Source organism: Centruroides vittatus, unplaced genomic scaffold (assembly GCF_030686945.1).
Source record: "Centruroides vittatus isolate TY-2023 unplaced genomic scaffold, ASM3068694v2 contig_979, whole genome shotgun sequence".
NCBI lineage: Eukaryota > Metazoa > Arthropoda > Arachnida > Scorpiones > Buthidae > Centruroides > Centruroides vittatus.
This window is the reverse complement of record NW_027122650.1, coordinates 660,254-687,505: the sequence shown is the minus strand read 5'-3', so window position 1 is coordinate 687,505 and position 27,252 is coordinate 660,254. Positions and strand designations below refer to the sequence as shown.

The 27,252-nt window shown below is 35.3% G+C and overlaps 1 protein-coding gene across 2 annotated transcripts in view; it reads left to right on the top strand.

Moving 5' to 3' along the window:
* Positions 1-22,301: 22,301 nt before the first annotated feature.
* Positions 22,302-27,252, top strand: part of LOC136985772 (polycomb group protein Psc-like) — a 44,460-nt gene continuing 39,509 nt past the window's right edge. The window contains exon 1 of one of the 2 annotated variants that reach the window (XM_067283118.1): positions 22,302-22,471. In XM_067283118.1, coding sequence (XP_067139219.1) covers positions 22,337-22,471 — 135 coding nt within the window. In that variant the 5' untranslated portion in view covers positions 22,302-22,336. The remainder of the gene's footprint in view (positions 22,472-27,252) is intronic. The other variant, XM_067283119.1, reaches the window with a different exon arrangement.

The window sequence follows — 27,252 nt, the reverse complement described above, 5'->3', positions numbered from 1 at the left end:
CTCTTCGAAGTAACGTAAATAATATTGATATTCTCAACTCGTCTTTCCAAAAAAGTTTCATTTATATAAATTAAAAATGCTTATAGTTATATATTTATGCTTTTTCTAATTCGTAATTGTAAAATACATTTGGATTTTTACACAACATAGACTAGACAATATTTGCGCGCTTGACGTAACTATAAAACGTTATTGTTAACTACGCGCGACGATTGTTTACCAGAGATATAAGAATTTACATTTAATTATCGAATTCGAATAGGAGGAAAATAAAAACAAAACAAAAACGCGTTAACTCCAATCCAAATCGGTATAGAAATACATTAAATAGTAGAAATGAGCGCTTAAAAACAGGCCGTTCTACCATAGACTTAAATGTGGATCGATGCAAACGGCGCATCGATTACCAAGGACTATTTTATGGTAAATTTCGGATGTCGTCCGCCGTATTCTGGCTTTAATCTGGCGGATCTTCTATGGTCCAGCGTCATCGAGAATGATCGAAAACCCGCTAGGTCCGTATCAATCGCGTGGGACCGTTAAACCTTTATCTCGATCGAACACGGATGGTCGCTTGGGAAAACACTAAATCGTGCCGAAGATATAGTTAAAAGCGTAAGGGAATATACCCGACAATGTTACGTGTTTTGAACATTAATTACAGCTTTAGTCTTGTGTAAGTTAAATAAATGGAAATGTAAACTTTCGTTTGAAACGTGATTTTAATAACTTAACATATTTTTGATATATTTTTTTTATCACTTCTAGAATTAAGTGATTTTTCTGTAAATCACAATAATTATTTTATGTATTGTTAATGAATAAAAGGTAAATCTTTACTTCTAATTAATCGCAATAACCTGTGGATTAATAGATTAAGGTATTCCAGTCGTTTGAGCACAGAAAGATTTCTTGATGCAATTTTTCTTTTAAATCTCTTAAAAGGAAAGAAAGAAATTCGCATATTGCGAGAGAGCCAGATAACAATATAACTTAAATTTTATTTATCATCGTTTCCGCGACAATACAGTAATAATAATAGTTAAAAACAAAATGACGTATACAGAAGAGGGATTGCCTTATTCACTTCTTCACTCTCCTTCTTCCGGGATTTCGTTCCCCTCCCCACCCGTGCTGACCGATTTCGTCGCAGGTCGAGCCCTCTCGTAATGGGTAAAATCCAGGCCAATTGCGCACGGGTGTCTGCGCGCATTGCGTAATAAATCAGATTCTATTCTTTAGTTTAAGATTTTGATCAAATGCGCAAAAAAAGCTTCTAAAATAATTACCTCCTCCATTTTAAAAATACGAGTAAAAATTGAAATTTTTAATTAAAAATGCCTACACAAGTATATAAAATTTTTTGTAGTTTGGACTTGATGAGCCGAACGAACAGGTGATACGGGGTAGAGAGCGAGTCCAGCTGCGAGAAAAAAAACAGGTTGTCTATCTTCTTTATGATTATAGGTCATACCGATTGCATCATTTAAAACATTCTATTGTTATAACTATTCAGTGTAGAAAAAAACAGAACCTTTCCAACTACCGGATAAAGAAATCACCGGAAATAAAATTCTTTACCCAGAAATTCTCGTAATATTAGTTTTAGTGATCTTTGGTAATTAAGACCAGACTTCGCTTCTTATCCGTGATGTTCGACTTCATTGGGATCTCTTGGGTCCGGCCAGGATCCTAACTGGAAATGAAAGCATCAGGTTAGAAAGAAATATTTAAAAAGTCTTTAAAATGGAATTAGGAATGGCGAGATTCAATGGATTTATACTATAAGAATAAAATTTCGTAGATGTAGACGTTATTTTTTCTGATAAACTTATATTTTATTTAATCTGTCTTTTCGTATTATTTTTAGAATGTAAAGATCTTCCAGATATCTCTCCAACTTAACCTTCAACTTACACCTGAATTTATCGTTAGATATGATTTTGTAAGATTAAATATATCTGAATTCAGATGATTAATCGGCGTAAGAAAGAAATAAAAAGATATTTAAGTTAAAAGAATTAATATTGGTCTATATTAGAAGAGACAAATGATACTGTCCATATCGTCGTTTTGTCCATTTTTAATTAAATGAACAAGAGGATGCAAATTCCTTTAAGATAAATCATCGACAGTTATGAGAGATTGAAAAAGAGATTATTTTAAAAGATTTATCGAGAAAATCTTAGAAAAAAAGCAAATTATAAAAATAAATTTGGATAGACTCCAAATTTATTAACAGGCGTTTCCTTTGTAGGATGTCTAATGTTAAATATTATAACATTAAATGTGCTTCAGTATGAAGAAAGTTAGTTATAAAATACTAGAAAATAAGCTTACTCTTGTAGAATTGAAGTAAAATCTTCTCGTAAACACGGCACGATAGAAACTGTACAGTACTTTAAGGGCAGAAAAAATTCATGTAGAAAATCACAACAGTAAATTAATATTTCTTGTAAATAATACAATACTTTTTCTACTCAAAAGACGTTGATTTTTGATATGGGATTGAGAAAATGGCTTAGTGATTGGCGGTTCCAAAACAACTTCATCCAGCTGCATCCATGGCAGATTGTTTATATCCGGCCATAATTATTCCGTGTCAATATTTTTCTCAATCTCGTTAGCAATTTTCCGAAGAATTTAAATTATATTTAATAACATTTACCGTATAAGCCTAAAGATAAATCTATTGCATTAATAGATGTTAATATCTGCTGTTGTTCGGCGAGAAAAACATTGAAATTAAAAAATCGTACAGTAGAGTTTCAATTATTGAACAAAGTTGAATAGAATAATTTTCAAATACGAACATTTTCCAGGAAACTCTGTCTCAAATGTTATTGTAAATTAGACGTTAGAAATACTTAAAGAGAAGTCGTATCGAAGATGGCGAATTTGGTATCTGTTTGTGTAGTTAGAATAGTGTACTGTACATTTTTAAGTCAATTTGACGTCATCTCTTAAGTTTTACAGTAAGATATTCTAAATTACGCAAAATTTACATAAAAATGCATACTATTTCTTACAATCGAACAAACCTTTAATGTTTGTGGAACGAATAATTCAAACGCAAATTCTCATTCTGCATTCTTCAGTTCGAACAAAATTAACTTCTTGTATATCGAGACAAATTGCGATACAATTCTCTTTCTCTTTTCAATAATAAATAGTCTGTTTTTAAATTTAAAAAATTGAGGATTAGAAGATTAGGAGCAAGTTTGAAAGAATATAAATTATTTCAACTCTACGAGAATATTTCTCATCTCCTGTCAGAGAATAATCAATCGTCAACAATTTTTAAATATATTTAAGATTTAAGACGTTTAGATTTTTGTTTAAGAATATCGGAATCCAAAGAATACCCACTAGGGAAATTGAAAGATCTGATACTGACTTTTTATTTAACTTTTAAAGTTAAAACTTTCGATGATAGAGAGTTTCTTGAATGATTTTGCTTGTTCGCCGTCTTACATTTTATTCGATTCTCTTTGGTCAGTCATACGAACTTACTTTTAATATCAGAGGAAAAATATGACATCGTTAAGTCGAAGATCATCGTCCATAAATATACATTTTTGCCATTCAGATAATGATATTTATTTATTGAATAAAAACCTTTTCCTCCACTTTATCTAATAGTAAATGAACCAATTTATATATAGAGCGCATAATTCAAAGTTCAGTACACTATTCTTCAATTATGCTAATTACCTCGGGGAAATTTAGATCACTGTTGCGATTCGAGTCATTAGCATGTTTCATTAGTAGAGGGAAATAGTTTATTTGTAATTATTTTCCCTTTGCTAATGGTTTAAAATGGTTTAAATATATGCCCATATATATTTAAACCATTGAGTAGTTTAGATAGGCCTACGTATACTATAGTTTATATTTTTCAGCATTGATATTTAACAAATATATTGTTTCTATCGAATTTCGACTTCATTTACAGTAAGCCAATTAGTTTCACTCGGAGACAAAACAAAGTAAGCGCTCTTACTTGGCCGAAGAGAAAACAAATAACTTTTATTACACTTCCTATTGTCTTGTAACAAAGAGTAAATTGAATTTAGTCAAGACCTCTACGGATATTCCGTAAAGTGCAAAATAGTTTTGTCTGTCGAATAATTTTATTACCTACGGTAGACCATTTTCGAATTTAAAGAAGAGACAACAATTAATTAGTAAAATGACAAAATTATGCAAATGATCGCCACGACCAGAGAACGGTTGCGGACAAACCGGAAATGATTGATTCACATTGCTTCACACTCGGCCTATGATATATTAACATATCTGGATAAAACGGGGAACGGCGACCGCCGAGATAAGATAGAAACTCTATTCATCGCTCTTTGTGGGGGGACTGGCGCTCCGGTAGAGAGTCGGCCTTGACAGACAAGCTCACACTTCAATAACGACAATGAGGGAGGAGAAGGGAGAAGGGCTACGCGTCGGAATAACAGCCGCGTCACGCGATAGAAAAACAGAAAAATCCCCGGAGGTTCACTGCCAGAAAAGAAACATCTCGTGAACATCTATTTACTCCGACTTGTCAACCCTCCCCCAAAAAAGATCGAGAGAATTCTTTAGATTTCGTATATTTTGGCACCGATCTGACAGCTTTTGGTTTGAACATTTCGCCGAATTACAGTTGAAATTACTTGATACTTGAAGAATACTGAATTTAAATTCGCGCTCAAAGATCTGTCTTTTTCTATATGAGTTAAGTTATATAAATATAAAAATGCAGACCCATTTATAAATATATTGAGTTAATAATAAGTCTATTAATAATTTAAAACAATATACAGTTATGTAATAGTACTTGTCGATGGCCGGATATCCGAGGTGGCTATGGCGTATGTATCGTTCTGAGGAATCCAGGTTCGAGTTCATAGCCTCTAAAATTTTTCTTGAATGGTCCGATTGGGATATTTCGGGCTCTGTTCAATGCAGACTTCCCGAATCTATAATGGAAACGAATGAAGTACTCTTAATGAGCACGGAGCGGAGAGAGTAGAGAAAAATCTGTCGATTTTAAAATTTTGTCGTAAAATTGCTCTTAAACGGAAATAATTTTAAAGGTTACCGCAAACCTGCTTTTATTACGGAAAGGGAGGACTGCACAAACAAGCGATTCGACCTACACAATTTGAGAAAATACTTGTTTGACGAGAAGATCGAAAATACTCTTTGCAAACATTTATGTAGAATGCTTTTCTAAATGTTACATAAACAGACAGGATTCGATTAAAATTATTAGACATTTAGGCTATACTCTAAATTAATTCGATTTAATTTTAATTTCAAAGCGCTATAAGTTCTAGCAAATCCTTCAAGTGTACAGTACTATACAGTACAGTGCATTGACGTATCTCGAAATTGTTTTAGTTGAATGAAATAGTAACCAAAAAAAAAACCAAATTAAATTATATTGTGTTGCATAAGAAGATGTTTAAGAGTGGGCCTGTATTAAAGTTCGTTCAAAAAGTTCAATTTTAGACATTTCACAAATGTATTTTAAGTATAACTAATGTGTGAAATGTTAAGAATATAAATTTACAGTTTAATATATTTGTAAAATCTGTTCTTTTTTCTCATTCAAGGTTGTCATCGTTACGGAACAATGACCAATATTGTTTACAGTTCTCTAAATTATGTTTAAACTTCTTTTCTGGTGGAATTATGAAAGCACTATTTGTTTTCTACTGGACTTCGAATGCAATAAATTCTGAAGGAAATTTTTATTGTCTTAATAAATTTTAATTAGCAAAATAACGATCAAAGTATTTACGATGGACTAAAAAAAACCGCAAATCTATCTTCATTTCAAAAGAAAAATTTGAAGTTTGACAGAAAGTAGATCGATGTTGAAATGTCGGCGACTTTAATATAAAAGATCAAATATTCAAACGCAATGTTCGGAAAGTCGAAAGAATATTCGACCGTGTCTATCTTCGTAATCCCAAAAAGTTCTCGACTCGTTTCATTTCGTTTATCTCGTCGAGATTTTTTTCCTCCCCATTTCCTGTTTCTTCTCCGATTCCGTCGTGTGTACTACAAAATTAGGCTCTTTCATTGAGGCCTACCATGTCTATCTTCTCACGCAAAAGCTGCCTGCCACAACTCGTTTTAGTTTTCTAGAATTTTATAAAACTGCTTTTAGAAAACAAGAAACACTTTAACGGAAGAATATGTTTAAATTTTTTAGAATATTATATAAATTTCTTACGTTAATAATGACACTCAAAAGACCGAATTTTCGATTCGTTCTAATATCTATAAAACATTAGCCTATATTATATAACTTTTTGATTAAAAAGTATAATTAAAGTATCGTCTACGTTTGTAAAATGTTTGACTGAAAATAATAATTTTAATATTTTGCAAACTTCAGCTGTCAAGTTTATACTTTTGAGGAAATTGTATAATTTTATCATTTTAAATTTAGCTTTCAAATAAGTTATGACATTTTAGAGAAAAGATATAGGAATACAAGTTGGTATTTCTGATGCTAATCTGACAAAATTGGTCTCGAGACCACAACATTTAAATTAGATATACCAAGATAATTATCTGATTAATCCGGGGAAAAAATTGATTTTGTTTTATCGAAACGACCACCCGAATATTGTACAAGAAAGATTTTAATCGGAACGGCCCTGGAACGTTTACACGATGGCGAATCCGGTCTGTCATCAATTTCGGTTTGACAGCCCGCTCTAGAAATCTCGTAAATTGACAATCGAAGGAGAGTTAGAAGACCAGATGCACGCCACTCTCCCCGACGTCAGCGCTAATATTACCAAATGATCCACTTCGAAACCCTTAGAGTGGCCGTGCCGATAACACACATCCGAATCTCTTCCTTCTTCCCCATCTATCCTAATAAAATTTGATGAAAGGAACTCCTAAATTATAAATATAAAGCCATTTTAGTGGTAAAGCGGAGAGCATGTCTCGTTCCACTTACTCTCGTAAGTTTGACCCTAACCATAGGATTTTCTTTTGAAAAAATAACGTAGAAGAGTATTTATCAATACAAGAATATTCTATAATTAGCCGATAATTGTATGCTCAGGGTTCCTCATACTTTTAACAACGATTCGTGTTACGTTGTATATCTTTAACACAGAATTCTGTAAGTTATTTAAATGTTTTTCGAATGGACAAATAAGTTGACATTAACTGTTCATTTATAAGGTAATTAGACTATATTATATATCGTTATAAAAGCATTTCTTTAACAGAAAGATGAACATTTAACAAGCGATTAATTTAATAAAATTGTTTTGAAATACACATTTAATTTACTCGTAACAATTTATTTTATGAATCTAAGAGCACTAGGTTTGAGGCTCTATGGAGGACTTATCACACCAATGACGTTATCGGAGTAATCATAGAAGTGGATAGACACAGGCTTATTACGACGGTATGCATTTCGGACAGGCAACCTGTCCCTCTTCAGCCGTATTTGTTACAATTTGGTGGGTTTACAGGCGTGATTACTCCGACAACGTCAATAGTGTGTGATAAGTCCTCCATAGAGCCAAAAACTTAGTGCTCATAGGTTCATATTATAACATAAGGACAAAAGGCAAATCACCAATTTATTTTATATTTAAAACCCTTTAAGTAAGCCTACACATTTCATATTTTTCAGAATAATCAAAAAGTCTTCTATCTATCGACTATATTATATATAATGTTAATAAGCTGTTTATACGAAGTAACGTAAAGGCATTCATAAAAGAACCGACGTTTCTACTTAAAAAAAAAAAAAAAAAAGTCTCTGGTCGAAGCTGCAACAAAATTAGAAGCTTAGAAAAGAATTTAAATAGAGAAAAACAAACATTCGCTTCGTTAGCGATATTTGAAGAGTCAGCTTTGCATTTTAATCAAAGCTAGAGAATTAAAAACACCACGCAATATAAGGGAAGACTGAATATTTAACACGTGTGTTAAATATTTAGTCTTTCCTCATCAGTCTTTCAAAAATCTTTATATTTAACCTCAGTTTTAAATAATTTATCTTATAATCTGTTATCGTATTGTAATTATCACACATGCGAATCGAAATCGATACATTTACAATCAATTTTTATAATAATCGATAATTTTCATTTAAAAAACATATTACAGTAATAACAAGTTATATTCCATATATTAATAATATTAATATTCCATTAATCTTAACAAATTACTCTCCTTTTATTTCGTATATCTCGACGTAAAAATATCCGGTAGATTAAGATACTAAATTTTTCCACGAGATTAACGTCCAAAATAAGATAAATTTTGTATTCGGAAGGATAAGCGGAAAAACAAACGAAGTCCAAAGTAAACTCGGTAATTGATTATCTCGAAAATAACTTCTTATCTCATGATTTAAAAGCTTTAACTGATAAATTTGGCATCAACACTATTTTAAAGTTGAAGTATGCTAATTTAAAATAGCAATTATGTAATTATTATAAGTGGGTGTAAAGGTGACTACACAAAAAATTCAATATACCAATTACAGCTTACTTTTCCGATAGCTGTCTTCTCCCTGTAGTTTTGTTATGAATATTTCTTTATGTGTTAATCGAAATTCATATATATAGCTTATATTATAAAATATACGAATTGTAGCATATTTTAATTATTTTTTTTCAAATTTAACAAAAAATAGTAATCTTTATCGTCATGTAATACGCTATATGTCGAATGGTATCTTGTTCCTGTCTATTTTAGACATGTAAAAACAAAATAGAAGGGAAAAAAAAAGAAAAGAAAAACTAAAACATGTAATATATCAATTAGATTTATGGGCTATTGTTATAAAAGAAGTAGGCCTAAGTTAATTCTTAATAAGATATCTGTTATTAGAGGTGTTTTTGATGATTTTCCCAAAGAGTGCTGTATGTTTATAAGGAAAATTTCGCATAATACTTGTTAAAAAGCTAATTTCTATCCATTCGACTTTGTTTTATTAATTTAATACCGAAATCTAACAAATCCCTTACACAAATATACGAAACACAAATCTATTATTTAGGCTTACAACACCCTATAAAATACATACACAGTCGGATTAATTTCTGCTACTTTGAATTATTCGAGAATTAGTTGCACGAAGTCATCAGAATAAATTATAATAAATAAATTACATAATTATTATTTATAAATGAAATGAATTTCTTTTAATAAATGTTTAGCAGTTGTTAATTTCTTAAATTAAAATAAGCTATACGATTTGTAACACGTTCTATGACAATAAAAGTGTAATATTTACAGCAAAGATAAATTGATTTGGTAAGACAAAGGTTATTATTATTATTATTATTATTATTATTATCATCATCATCATTTTTTGTCCTATATTATTCTTTAATTCCACAGAAATAAAACGTTTCGAATAATTACAAAATCGAAACTGATAAAGAAGTTTAAAAATCTAGCATAAAAATTAGATAAAACATGTCGAACAATAATAGATAAACAATAAGTTGAAAGTTACGAGACGAATGATAATTAGTTACTCATCGTAGAGATGTTTTTCGGTATCTTATATTAGGTTTTTTTTAAAAAAACAAGTTTATTTATTTTTATAAAAGAAAACAAAATTAATAACGTTTCTAGTTTTAAAGTACACGACATTTCCATTTACAACATTTTAGTTACGAAATTGCCTTAATGTACGGGACATAAATCTTATTTTTCAGTCTTCAAGTGCTTTTTTCGAATGTTTTTTACAAGATTTTTTTACATAGAATAAAAATTTCGAGGGAAGAAATACGTTCTAAACGTCAAACTTACTCCAACGATTCAAACTATTTATGTGAAATTTTAAAGGAATTTTAGTATTTCCATAGAATGAAATGTGATGATTAGTCTATCCACGAATCCAATAATTATTTTTTGGAGTCGTTATCCTTTTCGTATTTATTCTTAGTACACTTCTAAGCTTAAATATCAAAAGATACTGCTTCAAATCACCGCAATGAATAAGTAGAAACATTGATAATGTGTTCAGTTCTTCTATCTTAAGCGTTGATTATTAAAATTGAAGAAAGTAACGAAGAAAATTATCATTCATAAATTTATTTGCCTTCATACGAAATTTATTTCTACAGGCTAAATATGTTTAAATCGAGGATAAAATATGACCTTCATTTAAAATGCCATGTAAATGTTTGATGTTAATCAATTGTCACGAGTCTTACGGATAAAAATTCCGCATTTTAAATGATAGATTTGAAGTTTCCAGTATAACTTTTGGCCTTAAAATGCTTAATTGTAAATGATCAATTATGTATGAGATTCAAATTTTAGGCCTATAATTTTATAAATTTAGATGCATTTATTATTCAGATTATTGATTAAAAAAAAAGGAATATCGAAGTACACATTTATTGTTCTCTTATTTATAGCGTTAATCATCATTTTCATTCTAAAGAAATTCCTGTAGACATAAATTTATATATTTTAAGTATATTTATTATTTTATTTTGAAAAATTTCGCATAAAATGTCATTTAAATTCTACAGGAATCGTCGTTAATACAATGTTATAAATTATTTTAAGTAGAGGACGTAAAATCTTTATTATGTATACGTTTGTATCAGTTAACAATAAATCCAAAATAAATATAAAAATAATAGTAATTTTTTAAAACTATTTTCCTTATTTTTGAAAAAAAATTTTTATTTCTAAATTTTAAACTTCTTGTGATTTATCTGTTTAAATATGGATCTAAAAACTAGTTCAGTAGTTTATTATTGATGACAAATTATTGATGAACAGTTCATTAATATTCAAATTTTCAATTTTTTTTTAAACGTTAACTTATAGTAGTCTCATTTGCCAGTTATCTCGTCTGGATCTATAATTAATTTAGTAGATTTTCCTCCTTTACTTAACGAGGAAAAGATATGGAGTAGAAAAATAAACAACACGAGAAAAAAATTAAACCTCTACTTCAGGCAATTTTTTTTTAACAAAGTCTATACACAACTTTAAAAATAAGGTTTAAAATCATGTGATATTGATTTATTTAAAGGGAAGAATTTTTATGCATTACGTTAAATTACATTATTACTTGAATATGATAAATTCTTAAAACTAACCTTACGTTTTTTTAGGTTTAAAGTCCGGAATAAAAGTATTCTAATCAGACAATAATTTAATACTGGAAAAAACCGATAATTTATTAGGAAAATATTTATAATAAACTATATTTATTAGCGAATATATAGTGACTAGAATGCTAGATTCAAATGAAATTTCGACCATCGACAAGCGACATTAATTCGATAATTTTAAAACATTATGTTATTAATGTGTGTATATATACAGTATGCTATGCTATTTATTACAGTAAAACTCTTGTACAGCAGTTTTTAGATTAAGATTTCAAGTTTTAAAGTTAGTTTAAATTAGAAAGAGTAGATTAGATAATGAGAAAGTGTATTAAATCGAATATATTATTTATATTTATATAGTTAAAATGGATAAAATTTTCGCTAAATTTTAATTAATATTTATCGACTAAGCTAATTGAATTTATTAGCATTAACGTCGGTGATTATCAATGACCTTGAAAGTCATCCAAAGTTGAGCAATACTACTACTTGTTTTAAAACCACTCGACTGTATAAATCTAGAATATTATAACTAGTAAACTACAAATTTTTTCATTCATTTCTATCTTTCTTCTCCTCTCGTTTCGACCAAAAACTAAATAAATAAATAATGAATAATTCTTCTCGATTTAGGATTAAAAATTTCAAATTATAAAGGTTTCCGCCTCGAATGTTAAGCGCTATCTTAAACTTCATACGATAGCAGATATTTTAAGGTAAACAAACAAGTTGATCCCGTGCCAAAAAATCTTCTGTATTAGTTTATTAGTTTAATGCTTTTAAGTTTTTAGTTGATACACAGGTCTTTGGAATATATGCTTCGTCTTCTTTCATAAATGGCAATAGGCTTTAACATAAGGGCCATTATTTTGTAATTATTTTCCATTATCTGTGTCTTTTTGATAACTTTATTTTCGGCCGAACATATTCTCTGTAGTTGGGCGTTAGAAGACGTTCCATCTAAGATAATTCGGTACGAATTACCGACGAGTAATGGAGCGGGGTTGCACCCAACCACCCTCGGGACTACTCCTCCAAAAAGCTGGTGTTTACCGATCAAAGTATAAGTCTTTCATCGTGTTCGTCACGCAACAAATATAGCTTAGGCCCCGGGTTTTATTGATACGTACAGTACAGTACAGTACAAATGAAAAATCTACATTTTACTCTTAATTCCGATCGTTTGAACTGACCGTACTGTACGTCTATCTGCGCTTATAAATTACAAGTTAACGAAACTCTAAACACACATTTAATAGGATTATATAAGTATATTTAAAATTGCGACATTGTTTTAAAAACATTTGATATTAATGATTAAAATCATCTACGATAAGTGACGGATACGTAAGTGAATATTTCAATAAATAAATTTTCATTAAAATATAAATTATTATAGACGATGTTAATTAAGTTTAATAAATAAGTGTGCATGTTTGTACGGCCTCATATTTTTTATTTATAAAATATTATTATCGAAAGTCTCAGTAGAATTTTAAAATATTTGCTGATTATAAATTTTTTTAAAATTCTCCATACGTAAGGAAAAAAAATTACGGCAAACTGACGTCATCCTCTCGGTAATTTTGGCGAACATTTATAACGAACACAAATACTTTTACGTCATCTTCGTGACTGTCTGGCAAACTAGATGCAATTGTTCGGTAAATGTCCTCTATATATATAAAAAATTGAGGTAATTATAAGATAAAAGATTCTTTTCTATTTATTTTCTACATTTTTTTTCCACTGTCCGTTTTTAAATTGCCAAATAAATCTTTGCCAAAATTTCCGGTTTGCTTTTGAAAAATTAATACGGTTGTATACTTAAATACTGGTTACATTTAAGTAATCTACACCATTAGCTAATTAGGGTAAAAATTTGGAAAAGCACGGTTAGAAATTCAAGTAGCCTAATGTATAAATATTTAAGGCATTTTAAAATATTCTCATTCGGTTATGAAAGAGAAAGAATTAAATATAATTTGCCACGAATTATGTTTACATTCCAATTTTACGCCGAAAGCATTTTTTACACGAGCTCTTGTTAGAGACTAAAGTTGGATCGATTATAAAATACGTCTATGATTTTTGTATTTGCACCTGACTTAGGCCCGTGTTTATACTTAATATTTACAATAATTATTCGAAATATTACACGCAATCAGAAATTACATCCTATAAATTATTAGCTTAGATAGATTTTAACAAAAGAAATAGTTTTAAATTTAAAATAGAATACGAATTAAAATGAAATGTGCTCAGAATATATAATAAGCGAAAGATAAAAATGAGAATGTGTCGTAGAGAATTTACGAAGTCATACGAGGAAAACAGCTGTAAACATGTTGTAAATGTTTCTATTGATCGAAAGAAGCGGCAGTCTTTCGGTGAAATCTGTTATCACGGAGATAACACGAAGGCACATAGATCCGGTCTACAACATTGTGGAGACCTAACCCCCGGGTTGCTTCGTGGTAGGCTATACGGTCTTCTCAGGGAAAAGTATAACCTCGAAAATGTGACAAAAGATTTTTCTATAGTCGATAAAGTCGCTAACACCGGTATGACTAAAAAGAAATAAAATAATATAAGTCTGCATAATAAAAATAGAAGTTATTCAAATAGAAAAAAACTTATTTAATAATTCGTAAATTAGTAATAACTTATTAATTACAAGATAGTCCACATAATAGCCTATACAAAAGGATATTGTATAAAATGTTTGTTTTTTATTTATTTATTATGGTTTAATTGTGACATTATATTTAAACGATTCCGATTTAAACGATAATTGTGACATTATATTTAAACAAAAGAACTTGTATGGTGTGTATGGACTATAACGAACAGATGGAAATAACAGATATTATTTGATTTAATTATTAATTAAAACACAACGAATTTAAAAGTAGGCCTAATTATATCAATTTTCTTAGGATACGTTTTAAAGAAAAATCTAATTCATTTCGTTCACTCTATCTACATTATTTAATCTGTAAAAAAAAAATTAAATATGTCGTGTTTTAATGGTATTGTTTTAAAATAAAAATCGCCTAACTAATAAATGACAAAACGAAAGAATATTTAGCGAATATTTTGTAATAAACCTAGTTTAACTATTATTTTTTTACGTTTTACGAAAGTGATTAGCATAAAAATAGGAAATATAATGTTTGATTAAGACGATAAATCGATAAAAGAACTCCCAGTTTGTCAATTTTTAATGTAATTCCAAACATCTCTCCTGTTTGGATCTACCGTCATTCGTTCACGGCCACTATCATTCATATATGCGACCCTGAGGCGAATTAAGGGTGGCATCGTTTCCTTAATCAGGGGTTGTTTTTTTATGCTCACGAACAAAGTTCTCCTACTTGTAGGATATGTGTTCCACTTACAGTCGAGTCTGAAGTCTATTTTTCTCGAATATTCTTACTTAAATTATAAAAAAATGTCTGTTCCAGTAAGTCTTTTACAGATTTTGTTTTCTAGATCATTCAATTTTATAAAGTACTTCGACCGTGAAATTATTTAGATCCGAAATTATTGAATCTTTGATAGGATAAACTGAAAGATACAACGAGAAATAAGTGAAAAATACATTTGACAAGGGTGACGATGATCATAGATATATCTTCTTTTCCCCTATTCATTGAATTCATATTTAGTCTATTACTGGAATGCGAGAGTGGAGAAATTCGGGATTCAAAGTAGAAAAATCATTGCATTTTGATTTATACTTTAATTGAGTTATTCGTGGAAGCTAGAAAAAGTGTTACCTTAATGTAAGCTATATACTTTAATGGCGTACTTTTGTAATGTTAAAAAAGGAAATTTGTTTGTACCTTTATTTTGTACAGTACAGTTTAATATTTGAACAATTGTAAAACAACCGAAGGGGGACGATACGAGTCTAAGATGCATAAAGGTACTTAAAAAGAATAACAAAAGGGTGTTATAATATACAGAAGTTGTGATAAGTTTGGCAAAACAGCCCTATTAGGTTGCTGAAATAATATTTTAAGAAAAATGACTTTCAGTTAATATTAGAAATAACGGAAATAAAAACTTAAGTTTTGTCTCTTAAGTTTTTGTTGTTAATAGATAAAACTATTTCCGAACGAACCGGTTTAAATCTTTGCTTTTTGTTCCTGTAGATTACAGGAGTAAACTTTTTCTCATTCTAAACCGTAAAAGTTAAAGTTAATTCACGGACAGATTCATTATTTACTAAACTAATTTATTGAGCTCTTTTTCTTTTATGCAACTTACTTAAAATCTGAAATACAAATTCAATTTGACGACTTTTTCGGAGCTCGATGAGTTCCTGACAAAGCAATTTAAGTTAAATATTTGAGTTGAAATCAATAATAATCGTCGAAACTAAGATGTTTATCAGGAAAAATCAGTTTGTTCGTCGTTGCATTAATAATTTGCCCAAGAGATGGAAAAGAAACTAAAATTTTATGCCCAGAACCATGCAACTTCTGCTTCGACCGAACTCTTATTATTGTATTTTTGAACTGAAATCATTTTAAGTCGTTCGGTTCGAGAAGAGATTTAAAGGATTCAACAAACAGAAAACTTATTTGAAATTCTAACTCAGTTTCAGATTTTGTTTAGTTTTTCTTAAATTAAAATATTAGTAAAAGTCAACCACACATCACAGTAATGCTCCGTACGAATCTGCTATTATGTATTCAATGTTGTAAGTTAGAAATCCCGGTCACAAAGTCACGGACCTCCATCCTTTTCAGTGGACTCAGTAGGGTCCATCTGATCTCTTGAAATTTTCGTTCAAGGGATCAAATAAATCCTATTTAATCCACGATACTAAAAGGTAATCTACGTTTGTTAAGATCAGAGAAATTAGTTCTTAGGGAACGAAAGTATCTAGTACCATTCGCAATGATCAGAATGCAAGTTATAGATCGGAATTGGATTAAATTCTTTGGGAGATTTTCGCCAACAAATATTATTAATTGTTTTTAACGTAGTCATTGTTATAGCATTTACGAATTTAATAGACAGATCGTATCAGATAACCTAACCTACAAAAAACCGGCTTCGTGCCACACGGGGATTAACTTCGGCACCGTTCACTTAAAAATAGTTTCTCGACTTAAATTGTTGTTTAAGTCTGTCAACATGTTCAACTAAAATAAAAACGCAATTAAATTAAGAAACGAGATGTTAAAATTGCAACTAGAATAACTCTACGGAGAAGATAACTCGTTTAATAATAGTTTCATATCCAAGAATTTGTAGTTAATCACATAACTCATTATTTTAGACCCGTAAATTTATTGTAAAAAATCGAATGTTAAACCTAAAATGAATGAGCGATCTTTTTTAAAGCTTAAGTTATTAAATTATTTAATTTGCACTGTAATTCACGAGACAATAAAAAAGTCATCGACATAAAAAAAATAGGCTAACTACATAAGCAGTTCTCGATATAAAAATATTTTAACGCGTAAATAAACTTTTTATGATTATTAAATAATTAAATATTTAAGGTATTTTCATCTTAAAAATAATTCTAAACCGAATTCTTAATTAATTTTTCGAGATGTCGATTTACAATCGCGAGATTATAACGAAGCGAAGCGGGTCTTTTGACGTATGACGAAATTCTGGGTTAGAGAGGTATGGAATCGAGCAGAGGGCTTTTAGGCCAGCGGGTGACGACTACCACCTAATCGATATTTCAAAATGATTGGACTACATCACCCGAAAAGGCCGGGCCGAACCGCCGTTCCGGCTCTTCTCCCCCTGCACGCGCAGAATGGATCCAGCAAACAAATCCGACCGACCCATTAGTATTTATATTACGTAAGACCGAGCAAATTTACTCAAGGATCTATAAGATTGATATAATTCCAATTTCTATTAAGGGCAGCCTTTAAATATAAACGCGAGAGTTCTCTTCCACTCCTGTATCACAGAAGGTCGGTTAATTATTTAATAAAGCTACGATTTGAACGATATACAAATAAATAAATAAAAAATACAGCTTTTTAAGGTTTAATTGTTTCCAAATTTACAGGTTAATTATTTTAATTGTATTTCCTATACATTCCTTTATATATAAGGGGAAAATTGTTCTCTTTAGAAGTAACGCGATAAACTCGTAATTATCTTTGGATTAAATTTCCTCCATTCCTGTAGGAATCAAGGAGATTTCCCTCATTCTATCACACAATTCTCGCCGAAATTTAAAATATTAAGCTAAATAACTTAAGGAACTATTTGAAAGAGTATTGTTACTTACAGTTTCAATTATCCAAATAGATTTTAAATTAGTCGACTTATCTAAATAGCAAATTATTACGTATTTATTTCTTTCGTGATCTTAAATATTACGCTGATAATTGGCTACTTATAAACCATATTTAAACTCGCCCTCAGTGGCTAAATTTTATTTATTATTTAGAATTATCACTTTATGCGACAAAGAGACAACGTATAAAATTCATCCGGTTTAAAAACGAAAGAAAAAAATGCGGATTTTAATTAAAATTACGATTGTTAGATAGTGTTTACTTAGTTAAAATTTAAGAGCCTTTCGTAAGTTTCCGAGAATTTTTTACGGAAGAATTTAGCTTAAGTTTTTGAAATACGTTCCCTCGAACGTACTCGTCTCCAAGAAAACACGATTATTTTCGAGTGTCGACGACATCGCGGAGGAAAAGGAGATTAAAAATAATTTTTTTATAGAAATTTAAAAAGTTTACTTTTAAAATTGCAAGAAACGAAGGAAATGATTAGGCGCAAAAAAAATCTCAGAAACTTTTCACTCGTAAAATCCACGAGACAACGTAACAGATACCGGGAACTATCCATAGTTCCTGGTCTCTTTCAGATATCTGTTACGAAATTTAACAGAATTTCTCGAAGAAAAGCGAGATTTAAGTGATATTTTTCGAATCAGAGTATTAAGTCCGAGTTAGATGGTGTCATTAATGAAATTCGATCAGTTTATTTCCTTATTAATATAGCTAATCGGTGTTAAAATGGCTGTTGTCGAGGTAAGGATTCTTTTATTCTAGAGAAAGCGTTTAAATCTAGAACACGTCAAATTGAAATCCTATCTTAAGCTGTGTATCAGTAATTTACTTTATTAAAACGTGAAAGGTGTCGGTTTTCGAATGAATATTGTTTCTTAAAGCACGGCAGTAGCTATTTAATAAGAAATTTTCACGTGAATTTTTGTACAGCGCTCGATCGAATCGATAGTTAGGATTATCAAATATCGAGAAAATTGGCAGGTAAATGGAAGTTGAGACAAAATTATCGGCACATTTCTAAATATTTGATGATATTTCACCTTAAATGTTGTGCAGTACATTGGTCAAGCGTGTCGATGTGACAGATGCTCGTTTACGGCATCCAAATTCTCTATTATTTAGGCCTATACTTATCAAAGGAATAATGGCAAAATTCGTGAATTTTCGGGTAGTTTCTAGAAGTGACGTAATTACCAAACTCTATTGAAATACTTATTAATTAATGGAGAGAAGCGGAGAAAACGTGATATCTGTTCGTCCATAGTAAAGATACGGGAGAGAGTTGTAAAGATACCGGAATTTAGAAGGCTTACCGATAGGACCCGTTAAAACTTAATCGACCATTTTTGGCCATCAGTCTAACAGTAACCGTACGATAAGATTTATCAAACAAGAATGAGGAATAAAGGTCAAAGGTTAATATAAACATTTGACCTTTATTTCTCTCCCTCCTTTCTTCTGAAATATATATAGAACATATAATGTCAGACAAAGTTTAATCAAAGATTCCGAAAGGAAAATACGCGTCGGAGTATTTCTTTGAGAAAATGTCTTTGTCTATCAACAGAGTAGTTCGGAAATAACGCTAATCGACACAATATTTGTTATTTATCGTTGACGTATCCCGCCCTCCATTCACCCACCACCACTTGCCATCTTTTTCATCATCATCATAATCTTTCATCATCATTTATTCGGAATTTTGTAGTCATTCGATCGGAAGAACGAGAGACTACGCCCGTTTATTCTTCCCTCTCCTTTTGTGGATAAATTGCTGAGAAGTTTCGGGTCGACTCCGAAGAGGGGACAAGTGGAGGGGAAAACCCAGGCTTTTCCCTCCGTTTCCTTCTTTGGAGAGTTCTTACGAAACGCGGACGTCATCGACGGTAACCACGCTGTGCTAACGCTGCGTGGTTTCTGGTTTCCTCGGAAGCTACTTCCGGCCAGGATGATCACGTACATAAATCGCGGATCTAGGCAAGATTCGCGGTATCCTTCGGGGTTGACTTACTCCGAAAGCCTCTATTTTTATTTTATTTTATTTTATTTTTTAAAGCTACCGGAACGTACCGAATTCCTTCGAAGCTCTTCCGACGTTCATTTCCGATCCTGAAAAGAGTGTGAGTGAGAAGAGACGAGTTGTCGGTCCGTTTAAAAAACGTGGAGACGCGCTTCGTGGCCATTAGCAAAATAGGTCGCGGTCATTGCTTCGGTGGCAATTAGGGTTGTGGTTGAGAGAGAGAAGCCTTCTCCGAGACAATGTTTCTTAGGTTTAAATTAGTGTTAAAAAGCGTCGGTGTAATCTTTTAGGTTGCCGTCTCATGGAAACCATTTAACGCAAACTTCTAATTGTCGATCCGACTCTTTCATCCGTTTTTTTTCCAACATTTCCGACTTGTGTCGGTTCCCGACTTGAACCTAAAGTTCAAAGAACACTCAAAAAATAAGTGCCCTGTTTTCAGAATTATCTATCAGAAAATTTTCTTTTCGAAATTAGAGAAAGTCCGAAAGGGCCGACATTTTCCTCGTTCGATGAGATTATACAAGCTTGAAAAGTCACTCACTTGTACATTCGGAATTCCACACGTCCATGAGGATGTTTGGAATTCCGAATTTCTTATCTCCGTTCAGTTTCGTATGGAACAACTCCGAGTTTCCCATCCGCAATCTCCCGCGGAAGGGAGAAGACAGTAATTTAGACACTTTATAAAGGCCTATCCCCTTTAACTACCAGAATTTCGGAGCGGAGAAACGTAAATATGTCCACGCCAAATGGATTTTTAACTTGGAAGATACTTCTATGGAATTCTGAAGGACGGTGGCTTTTAGTCGAGCTGCTTCATAGATAATCTGATCTCAGCTTGTATGCCTAAAAGCACTGGTAAGTTTCCAGTAGAATGTTTCCCCAAACAAAATCTGTAGTTAAATTATAAATCTGGTTCGACTCTGAAAGTCCGGGATATTTGGAATGGGTTGCACCACTACGAGTACTCGTAGTCCTTTCATTCCAAAATCTGACAAATAAATTTAAGATGGTAAATATACACGAAACTGTATTTCGTTCAATAAATGAATATCGGTCCGAGAGACGAATCTGAGTTCGGTCCCAGAAGCCACGTTATCAATCAGCAGACACGCGAAAAGAGAAGAGACGTAAAGGAGCCTTCTAAAGTGCTTCTCCAGATTTTCGACCGCAAATATTCCCCCTGAAGTAGAGACTATTTCGCCCCCTTTGCGTCAAAAGAATTCTGGATATTCTTTTATCAGAGATCGTCAAAAATACTTCCTTCGTTTCCGATCTACTCTCCCGTCTTCTAGTTTAAGTCGGGGATTGCGCATGATCCGTCTCGTTCCTTATCGGAGAAGGTTTTTTTTTTTTTTCATTTTGGTTCGAAACGAAAAAATCTCGATTTCATCCCTCCGATAACGACTGTCGCCGTAACCCTTAACGGGCGTCAGAAATGGAAAATTTCTCGGTTTCGTCTTTCCAAGTTTCCGCGATAATCATTCTTTTCTCCGCCGATATTTTGGGCCGGACAGATGAGACTTCGTATAAAGGAGCACCACAATTCTTTTGTCTCTCTGCCCATTCTTTTGTGTCCGAATTCGCATCGCTCGCACCCCGAAAGTAAGGTACTCCGATTACTCTTCTTCCCTAATCGGCATTCTAGGTTTCTTCCTCATTATCAACGTCTAAAAACGCAGAATAAGGAAACATAACTGCATTTGATTAAGCATCGGAAATCTAATGTAAGAAATTGTCGTCCGTTAATTAATAATTGCTATGTCAAGTCCGTTCAGAAGACGCATACTTCCCGACTGTTATGTGACGGGTTAAGGTTAAAAATTCGTATAGAGAAGGACCGTTTAAGTTCTGGTCTCTTAATTATCGACTGATTTACCTGGATGATAAAATTTAACCGATTCCACTTTCGTTTAAGTCTAAGTAACACCGGAGGATGAGATTAACGACGTCGGTCGACTGCTTCTGTCAATTCGAAGACATCTTTAATCCAGTTATAAAACAAATTCTAGTTTACGATCATCGCAGGGATGAATGTAAACAATTGGCACCCGTAGTAAGTAGGAGTCCCTAATTCTCTCCCTTAATTAGACCAAATTCTCCCCACGAAACTTCTTGCGGGTCATTCATATCGATCCGGATACGAACCCTCGACGGGGTAGAAGGCGCGGTTAGTGAAAGATCCGAAAGGAAAGGGTCGACTAATGGCAGTGTTTGGAAGATTAACTAGAGGGAATGTAGCACTCCCACCACTGTTTAAAGGAATGGGAATCGTCCGGGGCGTTTTGGAGAGGTAGCCCTTAAGGTAAACCGAAAAAGGGTTAATAGGGACGAGTAGGGGTCTCTTATCGGGAAGAAAGAAGGCGGTTTACCGGGATTTAATTCGGTCGGATCGATGAAATCGATCCGCGCTCCCCCTTCCGCTTCCTTTAATTAACCGGAAGTTGCCTGTGGCCCCCCGGCGCCCTCTTCGACTTATACCGGTCCCGGTCCGGGTATCGGAACGAAGGCAAAAACATAGAAAGAAAAACGTTTAGGGGAGGAGAAAGGAAAAGAAATTTAAATGAAAAAAGAGAGCATTGGGTGCTGGTGGATAATAAACAAAAATTTTGCGCCAAAAAAAAACGCGCCCTGCAACGGGAACTCGAAGGAAAGTGCCGAATTCCTTCGGTGGATTCGTTAAATAGAGCGCGGCGCGCCCTCTATCCGCGCCGGGGGAGAGAACAAAAAATGTCGGGGACGAGATTTATAGCGGGGCGAGCGGATCGACGTCGTCCGGTGGCCCGGCGACCACTCGCCGCGCCACCTCTTCCGCTTCTTCCATTTGCTAGAACGGTCCGGACAAAAGCGATCCGGGCACTCGATCACGTGACTGACACCGACCAATGGCGCCGCTCTTCTCTTCTCGACGCAGCGACGGCGTCCGCTCGGTGTACGGTAGATCCAGCCAGCAATTCCAGAAGCCGGCCGCAGATTTTCTTCGTATTGCGAAAAGGGCGAGTCCAGGAGCTCCCGGACAGGTGAGTGCGTTTACTAGACACTTCAAAGAATCTGACTTCGTCGGGTCCGAAACGGGGGAGGCGCGGGGAAGCGACAATCGAAGAGAATTCTGAACGCGGTCGAGCCGCATTCTCTGCCACTCGATTCAACATGGCGACCTGCCCCGTCGCTCAACGTCGAACGACTCTCGCCTCCGAGACGACGGCTCTCTTTCGTCTTCTCTCTCTCTTTCGGAGGGCGCCGAGGGCTCCGAATGACGCCCCCGTTTCTTTCGGAGCCCGACTCGACCGAATTTCGTGGCTGGGACGGTCGGGGGAGGCGTTGTTGACGGATTTTCTAGACTACGGTCCGCCGGCGTACTACCGCGGCCCCGCCGAACCGGAATGGCAATTCGTCCTTCGCTTTTCTGTTCGTAACTCTCGATCGGAGGCTCGCATCACCCTCGGACTCGGTCCCTAATCGGCCCAAAGGTCGGTGCCCCCGTTCCTAAATCCCGAAAGGTGTCCAAACTTACCGTACTCGCGATTTCGCTGGATGTTTACCGCCGCTAACGACTTTGGACGAGTCGACTCCGACAGTCGTTCGACCGTCCCTCGTCTTTCCTCTTTTTGCCCCCCTTCTTCGCTTTCCATCGTTTTTTACTATTTCGGATCGGGTAGACAACCCGATGGCCCGTCGATAGACACGTCATACACCTCCGTGCCCTTCGTACTTTTCGGCAACCGAACTCGAATCGGAGAAGGTACCCGGCGGCCGTCGAATATTCGGCCGTCTTCTACCGCGCTCGTTGGTATTCGCCCCCCGAACGCTGGCTCGACGTTTAGGTTCCCGTCGGGCTGACGTTCGGAGACGACTTCCTCTCGGCAGCGCCCGATCCTCCCCCGTATCGGCGGGATGCGGGCCTTCCCTGCCGCCCGGGTCGTCGACCAAAGACGACCTTTTTGTTTCAACCTGACAGAAGACGGTCGATGACGTTTACGCCCCGTTAACCTTTCTCGCCCTCTCGGTCGCGGCATTTTACAAGATCCGAACTGTCGTCTGACGTCTCTGATGTAACGAACGTTAAATCTCCGGCCAGGACGCTCTTGGGAAGAGTGCTAACGACCATCCGGCGTTATGTCGATCTGGAAGACGGCGGTTTTGTTCGGGCGTCCAAAGTCGTTCGGTGTCTCTCTTTGTCGTAATTACGTCACGAAGGAATGCCGGAGGATGCGGATCGCGGCTCCTCCTCCTCCCTCTTTCGGTCGGTAATCGAGGCGGCTGGTAACCGCCGCGGTAATTTCTCGATCTAGAAGCCGTCTCGAGTTACTCGAACCGCGACCTCTGACCCGCGGTAGTTGTCCGCCCGATCGGTCTTCGCCGACCGAAGACGACTGAGCAGGGGGTGCTGCAGGCCATTTGTGATAACCATTTAGTGCGTACGTAGGGAACAGAACCGACGATGAATTCCTTGGCATGGAGCATTTTTTCCTCCGTCGGAAATGACCGTCGCGCGCTTCTATTTTCTTTTTCCGCAGAGAGTTTCTATTAGGAGTGATCGGGTCGAAGGTTGAATATCGGGAAGAAGGGCGGTTCCGCGTTCGTGACTCAGAAGTGATTCCGTCATTCCACCGGTCGCAAAGTTCGAACCAAACTTTGCGATCGGCGAAATGATTTGGTTCGAATTCTAAGATGATTGTCGTTCTTATGAGAGAGATTGAGAGAGAAGAAATCGTCGTCTTTTGTCGGAAATCATCTTCGTTTGTCTAGTATCTTTCCTACTCGGTATCCGGGAATGGCAGTAACACGTCGCCATATTCGGTAAACGAAGTGTTGGGGATTAGGGAACGCGGTGGAGAGAGTGGGCGTAGCCTAAAAACCACCTACGTAGACCCTTAACGACCCATAGTTCTGCCCAGACCCAGTATAGATGCTTTGTAAACAGAATCCCCAGTCAACCGACTCGATGGGTATTCTCCTCTCCCCTCGTCTCCCCCTGTCCTGTGGATCTGGGTTCGTCTCTTCCCTCTAATTACGTAAGTTGCAACATTGTTAAAATCCTGAGTAAGAGGGAGACGAAATCCTATTGGACGGGACATACGAATGATGTTTAGCGCCGACGCGGGCCAAATATCGATTAATTAGGACGCGTTTAAAAAGGACCGTCCGAGATGCTGTCCTGGCATTTACCGTAAAAGCCGTACATATTTGAAGACTTTTTCCCCTTCGTTTTTACTTGTTTGTTTTACGCGCGTGGCACATTTCGAGTGGTTTTATTGGATTAAAGCCTTTCTGCGGGATTTAAGCGTGTGACATAGTGGCCCGGAGGGGGACGCGTCGTCTACGTAAGGAGGGAAAGACCACCCTCGGCTGTTTGAAGAGGTATCGGGGTGGACGGAGGAGAGGGGGCCCGGGCCCGGCTAACGAGAAGAAAGCGTCTGATCGGAGGGGAGAATTTGGCTCTCCCGGGCGTAACCTAAAAATAAAACGAGTTTGGAAGACGATCGAAAAAGAGCGTCGGTTAATAACGGGCGGTCGAATAATCGTCGGCCACCCTCTTTTCTATTTTTAAACCACCGAAACCTTATTCTTCCGACCCCACCCGGGACTCGCAGGTCAAAGGTCGGCTCTCTGATGTTTAAGTGAGTAACAAGTTTTTGGAAGTATTCTTTCATCTCGGTTATAGCGTTATTTAAGTACGGTTTGTGACCGAACATCCGAGAGTCTCTTTTTCGGTAAGGCTTAAGGATAAGACGGAGAGGAAGACGAATCTTCCTCCTATTGATGTTCAGGAGTTACGCGCCTGAGGATATAGAAGCGTTTAATACCTGTGGTTACGCTACCGACGGAACTAAAATGTCGTCCTTTCGTTACAATTGTTAGTTCGTTTATAATTAAAGTCTAATGTCTCCCGATTTTTCTTCACCTATAAGTGGTCGGAGGCATTTACCTACGGGAAGGCGGGACATTCCGATCTCACTCCTTAATTATTTGATCACCGATAAAATTAACGCTCGATACCGAAAGTAGTTGCTTTAAAGTTTAAAGGAACAAATAGGAATTTACGTATAGCCAAAAAATGTTTGCGGGTCTAGAATAACTCTGACACTCCCCTACCTCGTGTATAAATTATTCTACCGCGATTACAACGAGAATAAGTACTTCCGGTTCTTCCACAGAAAATACGTATTCTTCACATCGTTATCGAAGAAACTCGCGAATGGCACCTTTACCACTCGCGACTTTCATCGGTCTCACCGTTGCAAGCGTTCCTTTGCGACAGAAAGGTGAGAAAGGAGAGGAAGGGATTAGTAAAAATTAAGTCGAGTCGATCGGTTACGAATCGTAAAATGATCCGACGGCTTCCGACACGAAAGTCACTGTGACGATCCGAGAGTTTCCTTTATATCTCACACTAATAAATTCTTCGGGTAAATTGCCTTAGAAGGAAGGGCTTCGGGGTTCTTTCGTCACCTACAAAAATCCTGCGCGCACCAATCAATCTAAATCATTTACTTTTTTCGCTTGCTCACGAAATTTTGCGTTTTTTTTCCGGCGGAAATGGATGCGGGTGGAGGAGATCGTCGGAATCCGGGGTACGTTTTAAAAGGTGGCAAAAAGAAAAGCCTACGACTTTCGTCGGCGTTAGAAATGTTTTTTTTTTTCCCTTCAGATAAATTGGGAATTAGAAGAGGTGGAAAGCGGTTTTGGTAGATATGATGGGCGGTGAAGTTTAACGGAGGACGAATTTCTTTCTAGGTTTTAATTTCGTCTTCGTCGATATGTAAATAAGAAAGAGCTTCGCGAATGAGGTAGTCTTCCTAGGTCGGCTTCTTTCCGACCTGTGTCGGAAAAGGCAATACGTAACGCTTGCGTATTCCGTGACACTATCGATCGGATATTGGAGGTAGAGACCACAGTTCGACGATGAATTCCCGAATTAATTTAACGCCTTTCCTTAATAATCAGACTGGGATTTTTAACGATGCTGACAACTGAAATTCCGGCTTTCATTCGTGGCGATTCGAGATAGTTTCTGAATAATTAAAGTTACGACAAGGTCAAATCCCTGAAGTAGAAGACTAGAGTCTAGACGGGCCTATTTTCGACTCTTCAGAAACGTTGTATAGTGACTGTGTAGACTAACTTTACATCTACCAACCAATAGCGAGAATATTCGACCTCCGACCGGGACCGTCCCGTTTTACCGGATTAAGTTCACGGTCGTCTCTGAATCTAGGTTTTCCGGGCGACCGGAAATCATTTTCTTCCGGTTTACCGAATGTAATTGGTAGGTCGAAATCTATTCTCACTTTTTATGTTATTTAGCCGAGTGAATGGCGACCAGCGACCGAGTAAGGGTAGGGCGGTTCCGACGACCTCTTTCAGGGTCGATGAGAAGAAAATAAACCTTTGGGGGCCAGGTCTTAAACGACGACAAAAATAAGTGTTGTCACCGTTCAAACGCGTTGGCAAATAGGATTGGAAAAGCGCATTGGTTTCTCAGTTGAGGTCTTAAACAGCGACAGGTTCTTCGGATTTCGTGTTTTAGTAGTTTTTGTCTTAAGTGCAATTAGACGGACGATAGAGTCGGTCTTTCTTAAAAGACTGACTTCTTCTTCCTCCTCCTCCTCCTCCGGCAAAGTAAGAACTTCGCCAGACCAAGAGAACGGGTTAAAGTTTGGATCGTCGTTTAAAATAGGCGCATTTTTCTTATGCGAAGAAGGGAATGAATGCCGAGGATGAGAAACGAACGGAATTTTGACAGTTCTCTGTTTCTTACGTGCGTTTCCGCATGCGATTCTTCCTGAGTCTTCTGTCT